The sequence below is a fragment of the Engystomops pustulosus genome, unplaced genomic scaffold (genome assembly GCF_040894005.1).
Source record: "Engystomops pustulosus unplaced genomic scaffold, aEngPut4.maternal MAT_SCAFFOLD_195, whole genome shotgun sequence".
Taxonomy (NCBI): domain Eukaryota; kingdom Metazoa; phylum Chordata; class Amphibia; order Anura; family Leptodactylidae; genus Engystomops; species Engystomops pustulosus.
This window is the reverse complement of record NW_027285075.1, coordinates 78906-104860: the sequence shown is the minus strand read 5'-3', so window position 1 is coordinate 104860 and position 25955 is coordinate 78906. Positions and strand designations below refer to the sequence as shown.

General features: G+C 59.9%; 1 protein-coding gene across 1 annotated transcript in view; it reads left to right on the top strand.

Annotated features, from left to right (window-relative positions):
* Positions 1-401: 401 nt before the first annotated feature.
* LOC140108906 (uncharacterized) overlaps positions 402-25955 on the top strand; it is a 47901-nt gene continuing 22347 nt past the window's right edge. Inside the window, exons 1-2 of the mRNA XM_072131991.1 lie at positions 402-495; positions 2475-2637. Of these exons, the coding sequence (XP_071988092.1) occupies positions 2487-2637 (151 nt within the window). The 5' untranslated portion in view covers positions 402-495; positions 2475-2486. The remainder of the gene's footprint in view (positions 496-2474; positions 2638-25955) is intronic.

Sequence of the window (25955 nt, the reverse complement as noted above, 5' to 3'; positions counted from 1 at the left end):
ATACAGTGCACAGTACTACTTCTCCTGTATTTACAGTGCACAGTACTACTTCTCCTGTATATATATACAGTGCACAGTACTACTTCTCCTGTATTTACAGTGCACAGTACTACTTCTCCTGTATATACAGTGCACAGTACTACTTCTCCTGTATATACAGTGCACAGTACTACTTCTCCTGTATATATGCAGTGAACAGTACTATTCTCCTGTATATATATACAGTGCACAGTACTACTTCTCCTGTATATTTATACAGTGCACAGTACTACTTCTCCTGTATATTTATACAGTGCACAGTACTACTTCTCCTGTATATATGCAGTGCACAGTACTACTTCTCCTGTATATATATACAGTGCACAGTACTACTACTCCTGTAGTTGTCGCTTTGGGGAGGAGTCGGTGACTCAGCAGGAAGTGAAGCTGTTGGAAGGGAGAGGAGAAATCAGAGTTCAGTGAATTCAGGAGAAAGGAGACACCTAGAGAGTGCAGGTAAGAGGGACACAGCGGATATCACTGACTGCCCGAGAGAGGTACAGGAGAGCGCTGACTGCCCGAGAGACGTACAGGGGAGAGCTGACTGCCCGAGAGACGTACAGGGGAGAGCTGACTGCCCGAGAGACGTACAGGAGAGCGCTGACTGCCCGAGAGACGTACAGGAGAGCGCTGACTGCCCGAGAGACGTACAGGAGAGCGCTGACTGCCCGAGAGACGTACAGGGGAGAGCTGACTGCCCGAGAGACGTACAGGAGAGCGCTGACTGCCCGAGAGACGTACAGGGGAGAGCTGACTGCCCGAGAGACGTACAGGAGAGAGCTGACTGCCCGAGAGACGTACAGGAGAGCGCTGACTGCCCGAGAGACGTACAGGAGAGAGCTGACTGCCCGAGAGACGTACAGGAGAGCGCTGACTGCCCGAGAGACGTACAGGGGAGAGCTGACTGCCTGAGAGACGTACAGGAGAGCGCTGACTGCCCGAGAGACGTACAGGGGAGAGCTGACTGCCCGAGAGACGTACAGGGGAGAGCTGACTGCCCGAGAGACGTACAGGAGAGCGCTGACTGCCCGAGAGACGTACAGGAGAGAGCTGACTGCCCGAGAGACGTACAGGAGAGCGCTGACTGCCCGAGAGACGTACAGGGGAGAGCTGACTGCCCGAGAGATGTACAGGAGAGCGCTGACTGCCCGAGAGATGCACAGGAGAGAGCCGGCTGCCCGAGAGACGTACAGGAGAGCGCTGACTGCCCAAGAGACGCACAGGAGAGCGCTGACTGCCCAAGAGACGCACAGGAGAGCGCTGACTGCCCGAAAGACGTACAGGAGAGCGCTGACTGCCCGAGAGATGTACAGGAGAGCGCTGACTGCCCGAGAGACGTACAGGAGAGCGCTGACTGCCCGAGAGACGCACAGGAAAGCGCTGACTTCCCGAGAGATGCACAGGAGAGAGCCAGCTGCCCGAGAGACATACAGGAGAGCGCTGACTGCCCAAGAGACGCACAGGAGAGCGCTGACTGCCCAAGAGACGCACAGGAGAGCGCTGACTGCCCGAAAGACGTACAGGAGAGCGCTGACTGCCCGAAAGACGTACAGGAGAGCGCTGACTGCCCGAGAGATGTACAGGAGAGCGCTGACTGCCCGAGAGACGTACAGGAGAGCGCTGACTTCCCGAGAGACGCACAGGAGAGCGCTGACTTCCCGAGAGACGTACAGGAGAGCGCTGACTGCCTAGAGACGTACAGGAGAGCGCTGACTGCCCGAGAGACGTACAGGAGAACGCTGAATGCCCGAGAGACGTACAGGAGAGCGCTGAATGCCCGAAAGACGTACAGGAGAGCGCTGACTGCCCAAGAGACGTTCACAAGAGCTTTGAGAGAAGAGAGACTTCACAAGCATGCTGACTACCTGAGAGACATTTGCACGAGTGCTGACTGTCCGAGAGACATTTATTAGAGAGCTGACTGCCCGAGAGACATTTATTAGAGAGCTGACTGCCCGAGAGACGTACAGGAGAACGCTTACTGTCCGAGATACGTACAGGAGAGAGCTGACTGCCCGAGAGACGTACAGGAGAGAGCTGACTGCCCGAGAGACGTACAGGAGAGCGCTGACTGCCCGAGAGACGTACAGGAGAGCGCTGACTGCCCGAGAGACGTACAGGAGAGAGCTGACTGCCCGAGAGACGTACAGGAGATCTTTGATTGCTGGAGAGACTTTACAAGCATGCTGACTGATCGAGAGACATGTATAGAAGAAACTTAAAGTAGGGTTGGGCAGCAGAGACAGTCCCTTATGCATTTATTTGCTCCATATTTTCTGGATGAGTCACTGTGACAGCTTATCTGACAGCTGCCTGACATTGTGCTGTCTATCTGGCTATTGGACTATGTTCCTGGGAGATGGTGTGAGGGCTACACGATGTGATCCCTCATCTCCGCAGTCCCAGCCTGGTCATGTACCACCTCTCTGTCATAGGACGTCTACGGGATGTCACCGTGTAGGGATGTGGCGAGTCTCACCAAGCTGTGCCTGCAGAACATCGCAGAGAACATGCAGAGCGTCTGGATGACAGACTACACCGACAAGTACATGGAAGAGTACAACTTCATGTACATCGAAGGGCCCTTCAACCAGCTGGGTAAGTAGGAACCTGGGGTTGTCCTGCAAGTATGATTCCCTGGGGCTGAGGACCATCACCCAGACAGTAATGTACAGGTCCCCGGGGCTGAGGACCATCACCCAGACAGTAATGTACAGGTCCCCGGGGCTGAGGGTCATCACCCAGACAGTAATGTACAGGTCCCCGGGGCTGAGGACCATCACCCAGACAGTAATGTACAGGTCCCCGGGGCTGAGGGTCATCACCCAGACAGTAATGTACAGGTCCCCGGGGCTGAGGACCATCACCCAGACAGTAATGTACAGGTCCCCGGGGCTGAGGACCATCACCCAGACTGTAATGTACAGGTCCCCGGGGCTGAGGGCCATCACCCAGACAGTAATGTACAGGTCCCCGGGGCTGAGGGCCATCACCCAGACAGTAATGTACAGGTCCCCGGGGCTGAGGGTCATCACCCAGACAGTAATGTACAGGTCCCCCGGGCTGAGGACCATCACCCAGACAGTAATGTACAGGTCCCCGGGGCTGAGGGTCATCACCCAGACAGTAATGTACAGGTCCCCGGGGCTGAGGACCATCACCCAGACAGTAATGTACAGGTCCCCGGGGCTGAGGACCATCACCCAGACTGTAATGTACAGGTCCCCGGGGCTGAGGGCCATCACCCAGACAGTAATGTACAGGTCCCCGGGGCTGAGGGCCATCACCCAGACAGTAATGTACAGGTCCCCGGGGCTGAGGGCCATCACCCAGACAGTAATGTACAGGTCCCCGGGGCTGAGGACCATCACCCAGACAGTAATGTACAGGTCCCCGGGGCTGAGGGTCATCACCCAGACAGTAATGTACAGGTCCCCGGGGCTGAGGACCATCACCCAGACAGTAATGTACAGGTCCCCGGGGCTGAGGACCATCACCCAGACAGTAATGTACAGGTCCCCGGGGCTGAGGGTCATCACCCAGACAGTAATGTACAGGTCCCCGGGGCTGAGGGCCATCACCCAGACAGTAATGTACAGGTCCCCGGGGCTGAGGGCCATCACCCAGACAGTAATGTACAGGTCCCCGGGGCTGAGGGCCATCACCCAGACAGTAATGTACAGGTCCCCGGGGCTGAGGACCATCACTCAGACAGTAATGTACAGGTCCCCGGGGCCGAGGGCCATCACCCAGACAGTAATGTACAGGTCCCCGGGGCTGAGGGCCATCACCCAGACAGTAATGTACAGGTCCCCGGGGCTGAGGACCATCACCCAGACAGTAATGTACAGGTCCCCGGGGCTGAGGACCATCACCCAGACAGTAATGTACAGGTCCCCGGGGCTGAGGAACATCACCCAGACAGTAATGTACAGGTCCCCGGGGCTGAGGAACATCACCCAGACAGTAATGTACAGGTCCCCGGGGCTGAGGGTCATCACCCAGACAGTAATGTACAGGTCCCCGGGGCTGAGGGCCATCACCCAGACAGTAATGTACAGGTCCCCGGGGCTGAGGGCCATCACCCAGACAGTAATGTACAGGTCCCCGGGGCTGAGGGCCATCACCCAGACAGTAATGTACAGGTCCCCGGGGCTGAGGGCCATCACCCAGACAGTAATGTACAGGACCCCGGGGCTGAGGGTCATCACCCAGACAGTAATGTACAGGTCCCCGGGGCTGAGGACCATCACCCAGACAGTAATGTACAGGTCCCCGGGGCTGAGGGCCATCACCCAGACAGTAATGTACAGGTCCCCGGGGCTGAGGGCCATCACCCAGACAGTAATGTACAGGTCCCCGGGGCTGAGGACCATCACCCAGACAGTAATGTACAGGTCCCCGGGGCTGAGGGCCATCACCCAGACAGTAATGTACAGGTCCCCGGGGCTGAGGACCATCACCCAGACAGTAATGTACAGGTCCCCGGGGCTGAGGACCATCACCCAGACAGTAATGTACAGGTCCCCGGGGCTGAGGGCCATCACCCAGACAGTAATGTACAGGTCCCCGGGGCTGAGGGCCATCACCCAGACAGTAATGTACAGGTCCCCGGGGCTGAGGGCCATCACCCAGACAGTAATGTACAGGTCCCCGGGGCTGAGGGCCATCATCCAGACAGTAATGTACAGGACCCCGGGGCTGAGGGCCATCACCCAGACAGTAATGTACAGGTCCCCGGGGCTGAGGGCCATCACCCAGACAGTAATGTACAGGTCCCCGGGGCTGAGGGTCATCACCCAGACAGTAATGTACAGGTCCCCGGGGCTGAGGGCCATCACCCAGACAGTAATGTACAGGTCCCCGGGGCTGAGGACCATCACCCAGACAGTAATGTACAGGTCCCCGGGGCTGAGGGCCATCACCCAGACAGTAATGTACAGGTCCCCGGGGCTGAGGGCCATCACCCAGACAGTAATGTACAGGTCCCCGGGGTGAGGTCCATCACCCAGACAGTAATGTACAGGTCCCCGGGGCTGAGGGCCATCACCCAGACAGTAATGTACAGGTCCCCGGGGCTGAGGGCCATCACCCAGACAGTAATGTACAGGTCCCCGGGGCTGAGGGTCATCACCCAGACAGTAATGTACAGGTCCCCGGGGCTGAGGGCCATCACCCAGACAGTAATGTACAGGTCCCCGGGGCTGAGGACCATCACCCAGACAGTAATGTACAGGTCCCCGGGGCTGAGGGCCATCACCCAGACAGTAATGTACAGGACCCCGGGGCTGAGGGTCATCACCCAGACAGTAATGTACAGGTCCCCGGGGCTGAGGACCATCACCCAGACAGTAATGTACAGGTCCCCGGGGCTGAGGGCCATCACCCAGACAGTAATGTACAGGTCCCCGGGGCCATCACCCAGACAGTAATGTACAGGTCCCCGGGGCTGAGGGCCATCACCCAGACAGTAATGTACAGGTCCCCGGGGCTGAGGGCCATCACCCAGACAGTAATGTACAGGTCCCCGGGGCTGAGGGTCATCACCCAGACAGTAATGTACAGGTCCCCGGGGCTGAGGACTATCACCCAGACAGTAATGTACAGGTCCCCGGGGCTGAGGGCCATCACCCAGACAGTAATGTACAGGTCCCCGGGGCTGAGGGTCATCACCCAGACAGTAATGTACAGGACCCCGGGGCTGAGGGCCATCACCCAGACAGTAATGTACAGGTCCCCGGGGCTGAGGGCCATCACCCAGACAGTAATGTACAGGTCCCCGGGGCTGAGGACCATCACCCAGACAGTAATGTACAGGTCCCCGGGGCTGAGGGCCATCATCCAGACAGTAATGTACAGGTCCCCGGGGCTGAGGGCCATCACCCAGACAGTAATGTACAGGTCCCCGGGGCTGAGGACCATCACCCAGACAGTAATGTACAGGTCCCCGGGGCTGAGGAACATCACCCAGACAGTAATGTACAGGTCCCCGGGGCTGAGGACCATCACCCAGACAGTAATGTACAGGTCCCCGGGGCTGAGGGCCATCACCCAGACAGTAATGTACAGGTCCCCGGGGCTGAGGACCATCACCCAGACAGTAATGTACAGGTCCCCGGGGCTGAGGACCATCACCCAGACAGTAATGTACAGGTCCCCGGGGCTGAGGGCCATCACCCAGACAGTAATGTACAGGTCCCCGGGGCTGAGGGTCATCACCCAGACAGTAATGTACAGGTCCCCGGGGCTGAGGGTCATCACCCAGACAGTAATGTACAGGTCCCCGGGGCTGAGGGCCATCACCCAGACAGTAATGTACAGGTCCCCGGGGCTGAGGGCCATCACCCAGACAGTAATGTACAGGTCCCCGGGGCTGAGGGCCATCACCCAGACAGTAATGTACAGGTCCCCGGGGCTGAGGGTCATCACCCAGACAGTAATGTACAGGTCCCCGGGGCTGAGGGCCATCACCCAGACAGTAATGTACAGGTCCCCGGGGCTGAGGGCCATCACCCAGACAGTAATGTACAGGTCCCCGGGGCTGAGGGCCATCACCCAGACAGTAATGTACAGGTCCCCGGGGCTGAGGGCCATCACCCAGACAGTAATGTACAGGTCCCCGGGGCTGAGGGCCATCACCCAGACAGTAATGTACAGGTCCCCGGGGCTGAGGACCATCACCCAGACAGTAATGTACAGGTCCCCGGGGCTGAGGGTCATCACCCAGACAGTAATGTACAGGTCCCCGGGGCTGAGGACCATCACCCAGACAGTAATGTACAGGTCCCCGGGGCTGAGGGCCATCACCCAGACAGTAATGTACAGGTCCCCGGGGCTTAGGGCCATCACCCAGACAGTAATGTACAGGTCCCCGGGGCTGAGGACCATCACCCAGACAGTAATGTACAGGTCCCCGGGGCTGAGGGCCATCACCCAGACAGTAATGTACAGGTCCCCGGGGCTTAGGGCCATCACCCAGACAGTAATGTACAGGTCCCCGGGGCTGAGGGCCATCACCCAGACAGTAATGTACAGGTCCCCGGGGCTTAGGGCCATCACCCAGACAGTAATGTACAGGTCCCCGGGGCTGAGGGCCATCACCCAGACAGTAATGTACAGGTCCCCGGGGCTGAGGGTCATCACCCAGACAGTAATGTACAGGTCCCCGGGGCTGAGGGCCATCACCCAGACAGTAATGTACAGGTCCCCGGGGCTGAGGGCCATCACCCAGACAGTAATGTACAGGTCCCCGGGGCCATCACCCAGACAGTAATGTACAGGTCCCCGGGGCTGAGGACCATCACCCAGACAGTAATGTACAGGTCCCTGGGGCTGAGGACCATCACCCAGACAGTAATGTACAGGTCCCAGGGGCTGAGGGTCATCACCCAGACAGTAATGTACAGGTCCCCGGGGCTGAGGGCCATCACCCAGACAGTAATGTACAGGTCCCCGGGGCTGAGGACCATCACCCAGACAGTAATGTACAGGTCCCCGGGGCTGAGGACCATCACCCAGACAGTAATGTACAGGTCCCCGGGGCTGAGGGTCATCACCCAGACAGTAATGTACAGGTCCCCGGGGCTGAGGACCATCACCCAGACAGTAATGTACAGGTCCCCGGGGCTGAGGGCCATCACCCAGACAGTAATGTACAGGTCCCAGGGGCTGAGGGCCATCACCCAGACAGTAATGTACAGGTCCCCGGGGCTGAGGGTCATCACCCAGACAGTAATGTACAGGTCCCCGGGGCTGAGGACCATCACCCAGACAGTAATGTACAGGTCCCCGGGTCTGAGGGCCATCACCCAGACAGTAATGTACAGGTCCCCGGGGCTGAGGACCATCACCCAGACAGTAATGTACAGGTCCCCGGGGCTGAGGGCCATCACCCAGACAGTAATGTACAGGTCCCCGGGGCTGAGGGCCATCACCCAGACAGTAATGTACAGGTCCCCGGGGCTGAGGACCATCACCCAGACAGTAATGTACAGGTCCCCGGGGCTGAGTGTCATCACCCAGACAGTAATGTACAGGTCCCCGGGGCTGAGGGCCATCACCCAGACAGTAATGTACAGGTCCCCGGGGCTGAGGGCCATCACCCAGACAGTAATGTACAGGTCTCCGGGGCTGAGGACCATCACCCAGACAGTAATGTACAGGTCCCCGAGGCTGAGGGTCATCACCCAGACAGTAATGTACAGGTCCCCGGGGCTGAGGACCATCACCCAGACAGTAATGTACAGGTCCCCGGGGCTGAGGACCATCACCCAGACAGTAATGTACAGGTCCCCGGGGCTGAGGGTCATCACCCAGACAGTAATGTACAGGACCCCGGGGCTAAGGGTCATCACCCAGACAGTAATGTACAGGTCCCCGGGGCTGAGGACCATCACCCAGACAGTAATGTACAGGTCCCCGGGGCTGAGGACCATCACCCAGACAGTAATGTACAGGTCCCCGGGGCTGAGGACCATCACCCAGACAGTAATGTACAGGTCCCCGGGGCTGAGGGCCATCACCCAGACAGTAGTGTACAGGTCCCCGGGGCTGAGGACCATCACCCAGACAGTAATGTACAGGTCCCCGGGGCTGAGGGCCATCACCCAGACAGTAATGTACAGGTCCCCGGGGCTGAGGACCATCACCCAGACAGTAATGTACAGGTCCCCGGGGCTGAGGACCATCACCCAGACAGTAATGTACAGGTCCCCGGTGCTGAGGGCCATCACCCAGACAGTAATGTACAGGTCCCCGGGGCTGAGAACCATCACCCAGACAGTAATGTACAGGTCCCCGGGGCTGAGGGTCATCACCCAGACAGTAATGTACAGGTCCCCGGGGGCTGAGGGCCATCACCCAGACAGTAATGTACAGGTCCCCGGGGCTGAGGGCCATCACCCAGACAGTAATGTACAGGTCCCTGGGGCTGAGGGCCATCACCCAGACAGTAATGTACAGGTCCCTGGGGCCGAGGGCCATCACCCAGACAGTAATGTACAGGTCCCCGGGGCCGAGGGCCATCACCCAGACAGTAATGTACAGGACCCCGGGGCTGAGGGCCATCACCCAGACAGTAATGTACAGGTCCCCGGGGCTGAGGGCCATCACCCAGACAGTAATGTACAGGTCCCCGGGGCTGAGGGTCATCACCCAGACAGTAATGTACAGGTCCCCGGGGCTGAGGGCCATCACCCAGACAGTAATGTACAGGTCCCCGGGGCTGAGGGTCATCACCCAGACAGTAATGTACAGGTCCCCGGGGCTGAGGACCATCATCCAGACAGTAATGTACAGGTCCCCGGGGCTGAGGGTCATCACCCAGACAGTAATGTACAGGTCCCCGGGGCTGAGGGTCATCACCCAGACAGTAATGTACAGGTCCCCGGGGCTGAGGGCCATCACCCAGACAGTAATGTACAGGTCCCCGGGGCTGAGGGCCATCACCCAGACAGTAATGTACAGGTCCCCGGGGCTGAGGACCATCACCCAGACAGTAATGTACAGGTCCCCGGGGCTGAGGACCATCACCCAGACAGTAATGTACAGGTCCCCGGGGCTGAGGACCATCACCCAGACAGTAATGTACAGGTCCCCGGGGCTGAGGGCCATCACCCAGACAGTAATGTACAGGTCCCCGGGGCTGAGGACCATCACCCAGACAGTAATGTACAGGTAGCGGGGCTGAGGGCCATCACCCAGACAGTAATGTACAGGTCCCCGGGGCTGAGGGTCATCACCCAGACAGTAATGTACAGGTCCCCGGGGCTGAGGACCATCACTCAGACAGTAATGTACAGGTCCCCGGGGCTGAGGGCCATCACCCAGACAGTAATGTACAGGTCCCCGGGGCTGAGGGCCATCACCCAGACAGTAATGTACAGGTCCCCGGGGCTGAGGACCATCACCCAGACAGTAATGTACAGGACCCCGGGGCTGAGGGTCATCACCCAGACAGTAATGTACAGGTCCCCGGGGCTGAGGACCATCACCCAGACAGTAATGTACAGGTCCCCGGGGCTGAGGACCATCACCCAGACAGTAATGTACAGGTCCCCGGGGCTGAGGGCCATCACCCAGACAGTAATGTACAGGTCCCCGGGGCTGAGGGCCATCACCCAGACAGTAATGTACAGGTCCCCGGGGCTGAGGGCCATCACCCAGACAGTAATGTACAGGTCCCCGGGGCTGAGGGCCATCATCCAGACAGTAATGTACAGGTCCCCGGGGCTGAGGGCCATCACCCAGACAGTAATGTACAGGTCCCCGGGGCTGAGGACCATCACCCAGACAGTAATGTACAGGTCCCCGGGGCTGAGGGCCATCACCCAGACAGTAATGTACAGGACCCCGGGGCTGAGGACCATCACCCAGACAGTAATGTACAGGTCCCCGGGGCTGAGGGCCATCACCCAGACAGTAATGTACAGGACCCCGGGGCTGAGGGCCATCACCCAGACAGTAATGTACAGGTCCCCGGGGCTGAGGACCATCACCCAGACAGTAATGTACAGGTCCCCGGGGCTGAGGACCATCACCCAGACAGTAATGTACAGGTCCCCGGGGCTGAGGGTCATCACCCAGACTGTAATGTACAGGTCCCCGGGACTGAGGAACATCACCCAGACAGTAATGTACAGGTCCCCGGGGCTGAGGGTCATCACCCAGACAGTAATGTACAGGTCCCCGGGGCTGAGGGCCATCACCCAGACAGTAATGTACAGGTCCCCGGGGCTGAGGACCATCACCCAGACAGTAATGTACAGGTCCCCGGGGCTGAGGGCCATCACCCAGACAGCAATGTACAGGTCCCCGGGGCTGAGGGCCATCACCCAGACAGTAATGTACAGGTCCCCGGGGCTGAGGGCCATCACCCAGACAGTAATGTACAGGTCCCCGGGGCTGAGGGTCATCACCCAGACAGTAATGTACAGGTCCCCGGGGCTGAGGGCCATCACCCAGACAGTAATGTACAGGTCCCCGAGGCTGAGGGTCATCACCCAGACAGTAATGTACAGGTCCCCGGGGCTGAGGGCCATCACCCAGACAGTAATGTACAGGTCCCCGGGGCTGAGGGCCATCACCCAGACAGTAATGTACAGGTCCCCGGGGCTGAGGACCATCACCCAGGCAGTAATGTACAGTTCCCCGGGGCTGAGGGCCATCACCCAGACAGTAATGTACAGGTCCCCGGGGCTGAGGGCCATCACCCAGACAGTAATGTACAGGTCCCCGGGGCTGAGGGCCATCACCCAGACAGTAATGTACAGGTCCCCGGGGCTGAGGGCCATCATCCAGACAGTAATGTACAGGTCCCCGGGGCTGAGGGCCATCACCCAGACAGTAATGTACAGGTCCCCGGGGCTGAGGGTCATCACCCAGACAGTAATGTACAGGTCCCCGGGGCTGAGGGCCATCACCCAGACAGTAATGTACAGGTCCCCGGGGCTGAGGACCATCACCCAGACAGTAATGTACAGGTCCCCGGGGCTGAGGGCCATCACCCAGACAGTAATGTACAGGTCCCCGGGGCTGAGGGCCATCACCCAGACAGTAATGTACAGGTCCCCGGGGCTGAGGGCCATCACCCAGACAGTAATGTACAGGTCCCCGGGGCTGAGGGCCATCACCCAGACAGTAATGTACAGGTCCCCGGGGCTGAGGGCCATCACCCAGACAGTAATGTACAGGTCCCCGGGGCTGAGGGTCATCACCCAGACAGTAATGTACAGGTCCCCGGGGCTGAGGGTCATCACCCAGACAGTAATGTACAGGTCCCCGGGGCCATCACCCAGACAGTAATGTACAGGTCCCCGGGGCTGAGGGTCATCACCCAGACAGTAATGTACAGGTCCCCGGGGCTGAGGGCCATCACCCAGACAGTAATGTACAGGTCCCCGGGGCTGAGGGTCATCACCCAGACAGTAATGTACAGGTCCCCGGGGCTGAGGGCCATCACCCAGACAGTAATGTACAGGTCCCCGGGGGCTGAGGGCCATCACCCAGACAGTAATGTACAGGACCCCGGGGCTGAGGGCCATCACCCAGACAGTAATGTACAGGTCCCCGGGGCTGAGGACCATCACCCAGACAGTAATGTACAGGTCCCCGGGGCTGACGGCCATCACCCATACAGTAATGTACAGGTCCCCGGGGCTGAGGACCATCACCCAGACAGTAATGTACAGGTCCCCGGGGCTGAGGGCCATCACCCAGACAGTAATGTACAGGTCCCCGGGGCTGAGGGTCATCACCCAGACAGTAATGTACAGGTCCCCGGGGCTGAGGGCCATCACCCAGACAGTAATGTACAGGTCCCCGGGACTGAGGGCCATCACCCAGACAGTAATGTACAGGTCCCCGGGGCTGAGGGCCATCACCCAGACAGTAATGTACAGGTCCCCGGGGCTGAGGGCCATCACCCAGACAGTAATGTACAGGTCCCCGGGGCTGAGGGCCATCACCCAGACAGTAATGTACAGGTCCCCGGGGCTGAGGGCCATCATCCAGACAGTAATGTACAGGACCCCGGGGCTGAGGGCCATCACCCAGACAGTAATGTACAGGTCCCCGGGGCTGAGGGTCATCACCCAGACAGTAATGTACAGGTCCCCGGGGCTGAGGGTCATCACCCAGACAGTAATGTACAGGTCCCCGGGGCTGAGGGCCATCACCCAGACAGTAATGTACAGGTCCCCGGGGCTGAGGGCCATCACCCAGACAGTAATGTACAGGTCCCCGGGGCTGAGGGCCATCACCCAGACAGTAATGTACAGGTCCCCGGGGCTGAGGACCATCACCCAGACAGTAATGTACAGGTCCCCGGGGCTGAGGGCCATCACCCAGACAGTAATGTACAGGTCCCCGGGGCTGAGGGCCATCACCCAGACAGTAATGTACAGGTCCCCGGGGCTGAGGTCCATCACCCAGACAGTAATGTACAGGTCCCCCGGGCTGAGGGCCATCACCCAGACAGTAATGTACAGGTCCCCGGGGCTGAGGACCATCACCCAGACAGTAATGTACAGGTCCCCGGGGCTGAGGGCCATCACCCAGACAGTAATGTACAGGTCCCCGGGGCTGAGGGCCATCACCCAGACAGTAATGTACAGGTCCCCGGGGCTGAGGGCCATCACCCAGACAGTAATGTACAGGTCCCCGGGGCTGAGGGCCATCACCCAGACAGTAATGTACAGGTCCCCGGGGGCTGAGGGCCATCACCCAGACAGTAATGTACAGGTCCCCGGGGCTGAGGACCATCACCCAGACAGTAATGTACAGGTCCCCGGGGCTGAGGGCCATCACCCAGACAGTAATGTACAGGTCCCCGGGGCTGAGGGCCATCACCCAGACAGTAATGTACAGGTCCCCGGGGCTGAGGGCCATCACCCAGACAGTAATGTACAGGTCCCCGGGGCTGAGGGCCATCACCCAGACAGTAATGTACAGGTCCCCGGGGCTGAGGGTCATCACCCAGACAGTAATGTACAGGTCCCCGGGGCTGAGGGTCATCACCCAGACAGTAATGTACAGGTCCCCGGGGCTGAGGGCCATCACCCAGACAGTAATGTACAGGACCCCGGGGCTGAGGGCCATCACCCAGACAGTAATGTACAGGTCCCTGGGGCTGAGGACCATCACCCAGACAGTAATGTACAGGTCCCCGGGGCTGAGGGCCATCACCCAGACAGTAATGTACAGGTCCCCGGGGCTGAGGGCCATCACCCAGACAGTAATGTACAGGTCCCCGGGGCTGAGGGTCATCACCCAGACAGTAATGTACAGGTCCCCGGGGCTGAGGGCCATCACCCAGACAGTAATGTACAGGTCCCCGGGGCTGAGGGCCATCACCCAGACAGTAATGTACAGGTCCCCGGGGCTGAGGGCCATCACCCAGACAGTAATGTACAGGTCCCCGGGGCTGAGGGCCATCACCCAGACAGTAATGTACAGGTCCCCGGGGCTGAGGGTCATCACCCAGACAGTAATGTACAGGTCCCCGGGGCTGAGGGTCATCACCCAGACAGTAATGTACAGGTCCCCGGGGCTGAGGTCCATCACCCAGACAGTAATGTACAGGTCCCTGGGGCTGAGGACCATCACCCAGACAGTAATGTACAGGTCCCCGGGGCTGAGGGCCATCACCCAGACAGTAATGTACAGGTCCCCGGGGCTGAGGGCCATCACCCAGACAGTAATGTACAGGTCCCCGGGGCTGAGGGCCATCACCCAGACAGTAATGTACAGGTCCCCGGGGCTGAGGGCCATCACCCAGACAGTAATGTACAGGTCCCCGGGGCTGAGGGCCATCACCCAGACAGTAATGTACAGGTCCCCGGGGCTGAGGGCCATCACCCAGACAGTAATGTACAGGTCCCCGGGGCTGAGGGTCATCACCCAGACAGTAATGTACAGGTCCCCGGGGCTGAGGGCCATCACCCAGACAGTAATGTACAGGTCCCCGGGGCTGAGGGCCATCACCCAGACAGTAATGTACAGGTCCCCGGGGCTGAGGGTCATCACCCAGACAGTAATGTACAGGTCCCCGGGGCTGAGGGCCATCACCCAGACAGTAATGTACAGGTCCCCGGGGCTGAGGACCATCACCCAGACAGTAATGTACAGGTCCCCGGGGCTGAGGGCCATCACCCAGACAGTAATGTACAGGTCCCCGGGGCTGAGGGCCATCACCCAGACAGTAATGTACAGGTCCCCGGGGCTGAGGACCATCATCCAGACAGTAATGTACAGGTCCCCGGGGCTGAGGGTCATCACCCAGACAGTAATGTACAGGTCCCCGGGGCTGAGGGTCATCACCCAGACAGTAATGTACAGGTCCCCGGGGCTGAGGACCATCACCCAGACAGTAATGTACAGGTCCCCGGGGCTGAGGGCCATCACCCAGACAGTAATGTACAGGTCCCCGGGGCTGAGGGCCATCACCCAGACAGTAATGTACAGGTCCCAGGGGCTGAGGACCATCACCCAGACAGTAATGTACAGGTCCCCGGGGCTGAGGACCATCACCCAGACAGTAATGTACAGGTCCCCGGGGCTGAGGGTCATCACCCAGACAGTAATGTACAGGTCCCCGGGGCTGAGGGCCATCATCCAGACAGTAATGTACAGGTCCCCGGGGCTGAGGGCCATCACCCAGACAGTAATGTACAGGTCCCCGGGGCTGAGGGCCATCACCCAGACAGTAATGTACAGGTCCCCGGGGCTGAGGGCCATCACCCAGACAGTAATGTACAGGTCCCCGGGGCTGAGGGCCATCACCCAGACAGTAATGTACAGGTCCCCGGGGCTGAGGACCATCACCCAGACAGTAATGTACAGGTCCCCGGGGCTGAGGACCATCACCCAGACAGTAATGTACAGGTCCCCGGGGCTGAGGGTCATCACCCAGACAGTAATGTACAGGTCCCCGGGGCTGAGGACCATCACCCAGACAGTAATGTACAGGTCCCCGGGGCTGAGGACCATCACCCAGACAGTAATGTACAGGTCCCCGGGGCTGAGGGCCATCACCCAGACAGTAATGTACAGGTCCCCGGGGCTGAGGGCCATCACCCAGACAGTAATGTACAGGTCCCCGGGGCTGAGGACCATCACCCAGACAGTAATGTACAGGTCCCCGGGGCTGAGGACCATCACCCAGACAGTAATGTACAGGTCCCCGGGGCTGAGGACCATCACCCAGACAGTAATGTACAGGTCCCCGGGGCTGAGGACCATCACCCAGACAGTAATGTACAGGTCCCCGGGGCTGAGGACCATCACCCAGACAGTAATGTACAGGTCCCCGGGGCTGAGGGCCATCACCCAGACAGTAATGTACAGGTCCCCGGGGCTGAGGGTCATCACCCAGACAGTAATGTACAGGTCCCCGGGGCTGAGGACCATCACCCAGACAGTAATGTACAGGTCCCCGGGGCTGAGGGCCATCACCCAGACAGTAATGTACAGGTCCCCGGGGCTGAGGGCCATCACCCAGACAGTAATGTACAGGTCCCCGGGGCTGAGGGCCATCACCCAGACAGTAATGTACAGGACCCCGGGGCTGAGGGCCATCACCCAGACAGTAATGTACAGGACCCCGGGGCTGAGGGTCATCACCCAGACAGTAATGTACAGGTCCCCGGGGCTGAGGGCCATCACCCAGACAGTAATGTACAGGTCCCCGGGGCTGAGGGTCATCACCCAGACAGTAATGTACAGGTCCCCGGGGCTGAGGACCATCACCCAGACAGTAATGTACAGGTCCCCGGGGCTGAGGGCCATCACCCAGACAGTAATGTACAGGTCCCCGGGGCTGAGGGCCATCACCCAGACAGTAATGTACAGGTCCCCGGGGCTGAGGGCCATCACCCAGACAGTAATGTACAGGTCCCCGGGGCTGAGGGCCATCACCCAGACAGTAATGTACAGGTCCCCGGGGCTGAGGGCCATCACCCAGACAGTAATGTACAGGTCCCCGGGGCTGAGGGCCATCACCCAGACAGTAATGTACAGGTCCCCGGGGCTGAGGACCATCATCCAGACAGTAATGTACAGGTCCCCGGGGCTGAGGGTCATCACCCAGACAGTAATGTACAGGTCCCCGGGGCTGAGGACCATCACCCAGACAGTAATGTACAGGTCCCAGGGGCTGAGGACCATCACCCAGACAGTAATGTACAGGTCCCCGGGGCTGAGGGCCATCACCCAGACAGTAATGTACAGGTCCCCGGGGCTGAGGGCCATCACCCAGACAGTAATGTACAGGTCCCCGGGGCTGAGGGCCATCACCCAGACAGTAATGTACAGGTCCCCGGGGGCTGAGGGCCATCACCCAGACAGTAATGTACAGGTCCCCGGGGCTGAGGGCCATCACCCAGACAGTAATGTACAGGTCCCCGGGGCTGAGGGCCATCACCCAGACAGTAATGTACAGGTCCCCGGGGCTGAGGGCCATCACCCAGACAGTAATGTACAGGTCCCCGGGGGCTGAGGGCCATCACCCAGACAGTAATGTACAGGTCCCCGGGGCTGAGGGCCATCACCCAGACAGTAATGTACAGGTCCCCGGGGCTGAGGGTCATCACCCAGACAGTAATGTACAGGTCCCCGGGGCTGAGGGTCATCACCCAGACAGTAATGTACAGGTCCCCGGGGCTGAGGGTCATCACCCAGACAGTAATGTACAGGTCCCCGGGGCTGAGGGCCATCACCCAGACAGTAATGTACAGGTCCCCGGGGCTGAGGACCATCACCCAGACAGTAATGTACAGGACCCCGGGGCTGAGGGCCATCACCCAGACAGTAATGTACAGGTCCCCGGGGCTGAGGGCCATCACCCAGACAGTAATGTACAGGTCCCCGGGGCTGAGGGTCATCACCCAGACAGTAATGTACAGGTCCCCGGGGCTGAGGGTCATCACCCAGACAGTAATGTACAGGTCCCCGGGGCTGAGGGCCATCACCCAGACAGTAATGTACAGGTCCCCGGGGCTGAGGGTCATCACCCAGACAGTAATGTACAGGTCCCCGGGGCTGAGGGCCATCACCCAGACAGTAATGTACAGGTCCCCGGGGCTGAGGACCATCACCCAGACAGTAATGTACAGGTCCCCGGGGCTGAGGACCATCATCCAGACAGTAATGTACAGGTCCCCGGGGCTGAGGACCATCACCCAGACAGTAATGTACAGGTCCCCGGGGCTGAGGACCATCATCCAGACAGTAATGTACAGGTCCCCGGGGCTGAGGGCCATCACCCAGACAGTAATGTACAGGTCCCCGGGGCTGAGGGTCATCACCCAGACAGTAATGTACAGGTCCCCGGGGCTGAGGGTCATCACCCAGACAGTAATGTACAGGTCCCCGGGGCTGAGGACCATCACCCAGACAGTAATGTACAGGTCCCCGGGGCTGAGGGTCATCACCCAGACAGTAATGTACAGGTCCCCGGGGCTGAGGACCATCACCCAGACAGTAATGTACAGGTCCCCGGGGCTGAGGACCATCACCCAGACAGTAATGTACAGGTCCCCGGGGCTGAGGACCATCACCCAGACAGTAATGTACAGGTCCCCGGGGCTGAGGGTCATCACCCAGACAGTAATGTACAGGTCCCCGGGGCTGAGGGTCATCACCCAGACAGTAATGTACAGGTCCCCGGGGCTGAGGTCCATCACCCAGACAGTAATGTACAGGTCCCCGGGGCTGAGGACCATCACCCAGACAGTAATGTACAGGTCCCCGGGGCTGAGGGCCATCACCCAGACAGTAATGTACAGGTCCCCGGGGCTGAGGGCCATCACCCATACAGTAATGTACAGGTCCCCGGGGCTGAGGGCCATCACCCAGACAGTAATGTACAGGTCCCCGGGGCTGAGGGCCATCACCCAGACAGTAATGTACAGGTCCCCGGGGCTGAGGGTCATCACCCAGACAGTAATGTACAGGTCCCCGGGGCTGAGGGCCATCATCCAGACAGTAATGTACAGGTCCCCGGGGCTGAGGGTCATCACCCAGACAGTAATGTACAGGTCCCCGGGGCTGAGGGCCATCACCCAGACAGTAATGTACAGGTCCCCGGGGCTGAGGGTCATCACCCAGACAGTAATGTACAGGTCCCCGGGGCTGAGGGCCATCACCCAGACAGTAATGTACAGGTCCCCGGGGCTGAGGAACATCACCCAGACAGTAATGTACAGGACCCCGGGGCTGAGGGTCATCACCCAGACAGTAATGTACAGGTACCCGGGGCTGAGGGCCATCACCCAGACAGTAATGTACAGGTCCCCGGGGCTGAGGACCATCACCCAGACAGTAATGTACAGGTCCCCGGGGCTGAGGGTCATCACCCAGACAGTAATGTACAGGTCCCCGGGGCTGAGGACCATCACCCAGACAGTAATGTACAGGTCCCCGGGGCTGAGGACCATCACCCAGACAGTAATGTACAGATCCCCGGGGCTGAGGGCCATCACCCAGACAGTAATGTACAGGTCCCCGGGGCTGAGGGCCATCACCCAGACAGTAATGTACAGGTCCCCGGGGCTGAGGGTCATCACCCAGACAGTAATGTACAGGTCCCCGGGGCTGAGGACCATCACCCAGACAGTAATGTACAGGTCCCCGGGGCTGAGGGCCATCACCCAGACAGTAATGTACAGGTCCCCGGGGCTGAGGACCATCACCCAGACAGTAATGTACAGGTCCCCGGGGCTGAGGGTCATCACCCAGACAGTAATGTACAGGTCCACGGGGCTGAGGGCCATCACCCAGACAGTAATGTACAGGTCCCCGGGGCTGAGGGCCATCACCCAGACAGTAATGTACAGGTCCCCGGGGCTGAGGGTCATCACCCAGACAGTAATGTACAGGTCCCCGGGGCTGAGGGCCATCACCCAGACAGTAATGTACAGGTCCCCGGGGCTGAGGGCCATCACCCAGACAGTAATGTACAGGTCCCCGGAGCTGAGGGTCATCACCCAGACAGTAATGTACAGGTCCCCGGGGCCATCACCCAGACAGTAATGTACAGGTCCCCGGGGCTGAGGGCCATCACCCAGACAGTAATGTACAGGTCCCCGGGGCCATCACCCAGACAGTAATGTACAGGTCCCCGGGGCTGAGGACCATCACCCAGACAGTAATGTACAGGTCCCCGGGGCTGAGGGCCATCACCCAGACAGTAATGTACAGGTCCCCGGGGCTGAGGGTCATCACCCAGACAGTAATGTACAGGTCCCCGGGGCTGAGGGCCATCACCCAGACAGTAATGTACAGGTCCCCGGGGCTGAGGGTCATCACCCAGACAGTAATGTACAGGTCCCCGGGGCTGAGGGCCATCACCCAGACAGTAATGTACAGGTCCCCGGGGCTGAGGACCATCACCCAGACAGTAATGTACAGGTCCCCGGGGCTGAGGGTCATCACCCAGACAGTAATGTACAGGTCCCCGGGGCTGAGGACCATCACCCAGACAGTAATGTACAGGTCCCCGGGGCTGAGGGTCATCACCCAGACAGTAATGTACAGGTCCCCGGGGCTGAGGACCATCACCCAGACAGTAATGTACAGGTCCCCGGGGCTGAGGACCATCACCCAGACAGTAATGTACAGGTCCCCGGGGCTGAGGGCCATCACCCAGACAGTAATGTACAGGTCCCCGGGGCTGAGGGCCATCACCCAGACAGTAATGTACAGGTCCCCGGGGCTGAGGACCATCACCCAGACAGTAATGTACAGGTCCCCGGAGCTGAGGGTCATCACCCAGACAGTAATGTACAGGTCCCCGGGGCTGAGGGTCATCACCCAGACAGTAATGTACAGGTCCCCGGGGCTGAGGGCCATCATCCAGACAGTAATGTACAGGTCCCCGGGGCTGAGGACCATCACCCAGACAGTAATGTACAGGTCCCCGGGGCTGAGGGCCATCACCCAGACAGTAATGTACAGGTCCCGGGGCTGAGGGCCATCACCCAGACAGTAATGTACAGGTCCCCGGGGCTGAGGGCCATCACCCAGACAGTAATGTACAGGTCCCCGGGGCTGAGGGTCATCACCCAGACAGTAATGTACAGGTCCCCGGGGCTGAGGGTCATCACCCAGACAGTAATGTACAGGTCCCCGGGGCTGAGGGCCATCACCCAGACAGTAATGTACAGGTCCCCGGGGCTGAGGGCCATCACCCAGACAGTAATGTACAGGTCCCCGGGGCCGAGGGCCATCACCCAGACAGTAATGTACAGGTCCCCGGGGCTGAGGGCCATCACCCAGACAGTAATGTACAGGTCCCCGGGGCTGAGGGCCATCACCCAGACAGTAATGTACAGGTCCCCGGGGCTGAGGGTCATCACCCAGACAGTAATGTACAGGTCCCCGGGGCTGAGGGTCATCACCCAGACAGTAATGTACAGGTCCCCGGGGCTGAGGGCCATCACCCAGACAGTAATGTACAGGTCCCCGGGGCTGAGGGTCATCACCCAGACAGTAATGTACAGGTCCCCGGGGCTGAGGGCCATCACCCAGACAGTAATGTACAGGTCCCCGGGGCCATCACCCAGACAGTAATGTACAGGTCCCCGGGGCTGAGGGTCATCACCCAGACAGTAATGTACAGGTCCCCGGGGCTGAGGGCCATCACCCAGACAGTAATGTACAGGTCCCCGGGGCTGAGGGCCATCATCCAGACAGTAATGTACAGGACCCCGGGGCTGAGGGCCATCACCCAGACAGTAATGTACAGGTCCCCGGGGCTGAGGGCCATCACCCAGACAGTAATGTACAGGTCCCCGGGGCTGAGGGCCATCACCCAGACAGTAATGTACAGGTCCCCGGGGGCTGAGGACCATCACCCAGACAGTAATGTACAGGTCCCCGGGGCTGAGGGCCATCACCCAGACAGTAATGTACAGGTCCCGGGGCTGAGGGCCATCACCCAGACAGTAATGTACAGGTCCCGGGGCTGAGGGCCATCACCCAGACAGTAATGTACAGGTCCCGGGGCTGAGGGCCATCACCCAGACAGTAATGTACAGGACCCCGGGGCTGAGGGCCATCACCCAGACCGTAATGTACAGGTCCCCGGGGCTGAGGACCATCACCCAGACAGTAATGTACAGATCCCCGGGGCTGAGGACCATCACCCAGACAGTAATGTACAGGTCCCGGGGCTGAGGGCCATCACCCAGACAGTAATGTACAGGTCCCCGGGGCTGAGGGCCATCACCCAGACAGTAATGTACAGGTCCCCGGGGCTGAGGGCCATCACCCAGACAGTAATGTACAGGTCCCCGGGGCTGAGGACCATCACCCAGACAGTAATGTACAGGTCCCCGGGGCTGAGGACCATCACCCAGACAGTAATGTACAGGTCCCCGGGGCTGAGGGCCATCACCCAGACAGTAATGTACAGGTCTCCGGGGCTGAGGGTCATCACCCAGACAGTAATGTACAGGTCCCCGGGGCTGAGGGCCATCACCCAGACAGTAATGTACAGGTCCCCGGGGCTGAGGGCCATCACCCAGACAGTAATGTACAGGTCCCCGGGGCTGAGGACCATCACCCAGACAGTAATGTACAGGTCCCCGGGGCTGAGGGCCATCACCCAGACAGTAATGTACAGGTCCCCGGGGCTGAGGACCATCACCCAGACAGTAATGTACAGGTCCCCGGGGCTGAGGACCATCACCCAGACAGTAATGTACAGGTCCCCGGGGCTGAGGGCCATCACCCAGACAGTAATGTACAGGTCCCCGGGGCTGAGGGCCATCACCCAGACAGTAATGTACAGGTCCCCGGGACCATCACCCAGACAGTAATGTACAGGTCCCCAGGGCCATCACCCAGACAGTAATGTACAGGTCCCCGGGGCTGAGGGCCATCACCCAGACAGTAATGTACAGGTCCCCGGGGCTGAGGGCCATCACCCAGACAGTAATGTACAGGTCCCTGGGGCTGAGGACCATCACCCAGACAGTAATGTACAGGTCCCCGGGGCTGAGGGCCATCACCCAGACAGTAATGTACAGGTCCCTGGGGCTGAGGGCCATCACCCAGACAGTAATGTACAGGTCCCCGGGGCTGAGGACCATCACCCAGACAGTAATGTACAGGTCCCCGGGTCTGAGGGCCATCACCCAGACAGTAATGTACAGGTCCCCGGGGCTGAGGGCCATCACCCAGACAGTAATGTACAGGTCCCCGGGGCTGAGGGTCATCACCCAGACAGTAATGTACAGGTCCCCGGGGCTGAGGGTCATCACCCAGACAGTAATGTACAGGTCCCCGGGGCTGAGGGCCATCACCCAGACAGTAATGTACAGGTCCCCGGGGCTGAGGACCATCATCCAGACAGTAATGTACAGGTCCCCGGGGCTGAGGACCATCACCCAGACAGTAATGTACAGGTCCCCGGCGCTGAGGGTCATCACCCAGACAGTAATGTACAGGTCCCCGGGGCTGAGGGCCATCACCCAGACAGTAATGTACAGGTCCCCGGGGCTGAGGGCCATCACCCAGACAGTAATGTACAGGTCCCCGGGGCTGAGGGTCATCACCCAGACAGTAATGTACAGGTCCCCGGGGCTGAGGGTCATCACCCAGACAGTAATGTACAGGTCCCCGGGGCTGAGGGCCATCACCCAGACAGTAATGTACAGGTCCCAGGGGCTGAGGACCATCATCCAGACAGTAATGTACAGGTCCCCGGGGCTGAGGACCATCACCCAGACAGTAATGTACAGGTCCCCGGCGCTGAGGAACATCACCCAGACAGTAATGTACAGGTCCCCGGGGCTGAGGGTCATCACCCAGACAGTAATGTACAGGACCCCGGGGCTGAGGGCCATCACCCAGACAGTAATGTACAGGTCCCCGGGGCTGAGGGCCATCACCCAGACAGTAATGTACAGGTCCCCGGGGCTGAGGACCATCACCCAGACAGTAATGTACAGGTCCCCGGGGCTGAGGGCCATCACCCAGACAGTAATGTACAGGTCCCCGGGGCTGAGGACCATCACCCAGACAGTAATGTACAGGTCCCCGGGGCTGAGGGCCATCACCCAGACAGTAATGTACAGGTCCCCGGGGGCTGAGGGCCATCACCCAGACAGTAATGTACAGGTCCCCGGGGGCTGAGGACCATCACCCAGACAGTAATGTACAGATCCCCGGGGCTGAGGACCATCACCCAGACAGTAATGTACAGGTCCCCGGGGCTGAGGACCATCACCCAGACAGTAATGTACAGGTCCCAGGGGCTGAGGACCATCACCCAGACAGTAATGTACAGGTCCCCGGGGCTGAGGACCATCACCCAGACAGTAATGTACAGGTCCCCGGGGCTGAGGGCCATCACCCAGACAGTAATGTACAGGTCCCCGGGGCTGAGGGCCATCACCCAGACAGTAATGTACAGGTCCCCGGGGCTGAGGGCCATCACCCAGACAGTAATGTACAGGTCCCCGGGGCTGAGGGCCATCACCCAGACAGTAATGTACAGGTCCCCGGGGCTGAGGACCATCACCCAGACAGTAATGTACAGGTCCCCGGGGCTGAGGACCATCACCCAGACAGTAATGTACAGGTCCCCGGGGCTGAGGGTCATCACCCAGACAGTAATGTACAGGTCCCCGGGGCTGAGGGCCATCACCCAGACAGTAATGTACAGGTCCCCGGGGCTGAGGTCCATCACCCAGACAGTAATGTACAGGTCCCCCGGGCTGAGGGCCATCACCCAGACAGTAATGTACAGGTCCCCGGGGCTGAGGGCCATCACCCAGACAGTAATGTACAGGTCCCCGGGGCTGAGGACCATCACCCAGACAGTAATGTACAGGTCCCCGGGGCTGAGGGTCATCACCCAGACAGTAATGTACAGGTCCCCGGGGCTGAGGACCATCACCCAGACAGTAATGTACAGGTCCCCGGGGCTGAGGGCCATCACCCAGACAGTAATGTACAGGACCCCGGGGCTGAGGGTCATCACCCAGACAGTAATGTACAGGTCCCCGGGGCTGAGGACCATCACCCAGACAGTAATGTACAGGTCCCCGGGGCTGAGGAACATCACCCAGACAGTAATGTACAGGTCCCCGGGGCTGAGGACCATCACCCAGACAGTAATGTACAGGTCCCCGGGGCTGAGGGCCATCACCCGGACAGTAATGTACAGGTCCCCGGGGCTGAGGGCCATCACCCAGACAGTAATGTACAGGTCCCCGGGGCTGAGGACCATCACCCAGACAGTAATGTACAGGACCCCGGGGCTGAGGGCCATCACCCAGACAGTAATGTACAGGTCCCCGGGGCTGAGGGCCATCACCCAGACAGTAATGTACAGGTCCCCGGGGCTGAGGGCCATCACCCAGACAGTAATGTACAGGTCCCCGGGGCTGAGGGCCATCACCCAGACAGTAATGTACAGGTCCCCGGGGCTGAGGGCCATCACCCAGACAGTAATGTACAGGTCCCCGGGGTGAGGTCCATCACCCAGACAGTAATGTACAGGTCCCCGGGGCTGAGGAACATCACCCAGACAGTAATGTACAGGTCCCCGGGGCTGAGGGCCATCACCCAGACAGTAATGTACAGGTCCCCGGGGCTGAGGGCCATCACCCAGACAGTAATGTACAGGTCCCCGGGGCTGAGGGTCATCACCCAGACAGTAATGTACAGGTCCCCGGGGCTGAGGACCATCACCCAGACAGTAATGTACAGGTCCCCGGGGCTGAGGGCCATCACCCAGACAGTAATGTACAGGTCCCCGAGGCTGAGGGTCATCACCCAGACAGTAATGTACAGGTCCCCGGGGCTGAGGGTCATCACCCAGACAGTAATGTACAGGTCCCCGGGGCTGAGGGCCATCACCCAGACAGTAATGTACAGGTCCCCGGGGCTGAGGGCCATCACCCAGACAGTAATGTACAGGTCCCCGGGGCTGAGGGCCATCACCCAGACAGTAATGTACAGGTCCCCGGGGCTGAGGTCCATCACCCAGACAGTAATGTACAGGTCCCCGGGGCTGAGGACCATCACCCAGACAGTAATGTACAGGTCCCCGGGGCTGAGGGTCATCACCCAGACAGTAATGTACAGGTCCCCGGGGCTGAGGGCCATCACCCAGACAGTAATGTACAGGTCCCCGTGGCTGAGGGCCATCATCCAGACAGTAATGTACAGGTCCCCGGGGCTGAGGACCATCACCCAGACAGTAATGTACAGGTCCCCGGGGGCTGAGGGCCATCACCCAGACAGTAATGTACAGGTCCCCGGGGCTGAGGGCCATCACCCAGACAGTAATGTACAGGTCCCCGGGGCTGAGGACCATCACCCAGACAGTAATGTACAGGACCCCGGGGCTGAGGGCCATCACCCAGACAGTAATGTACAGGTCCCCGGGGCTGAGGACCATCACCCAG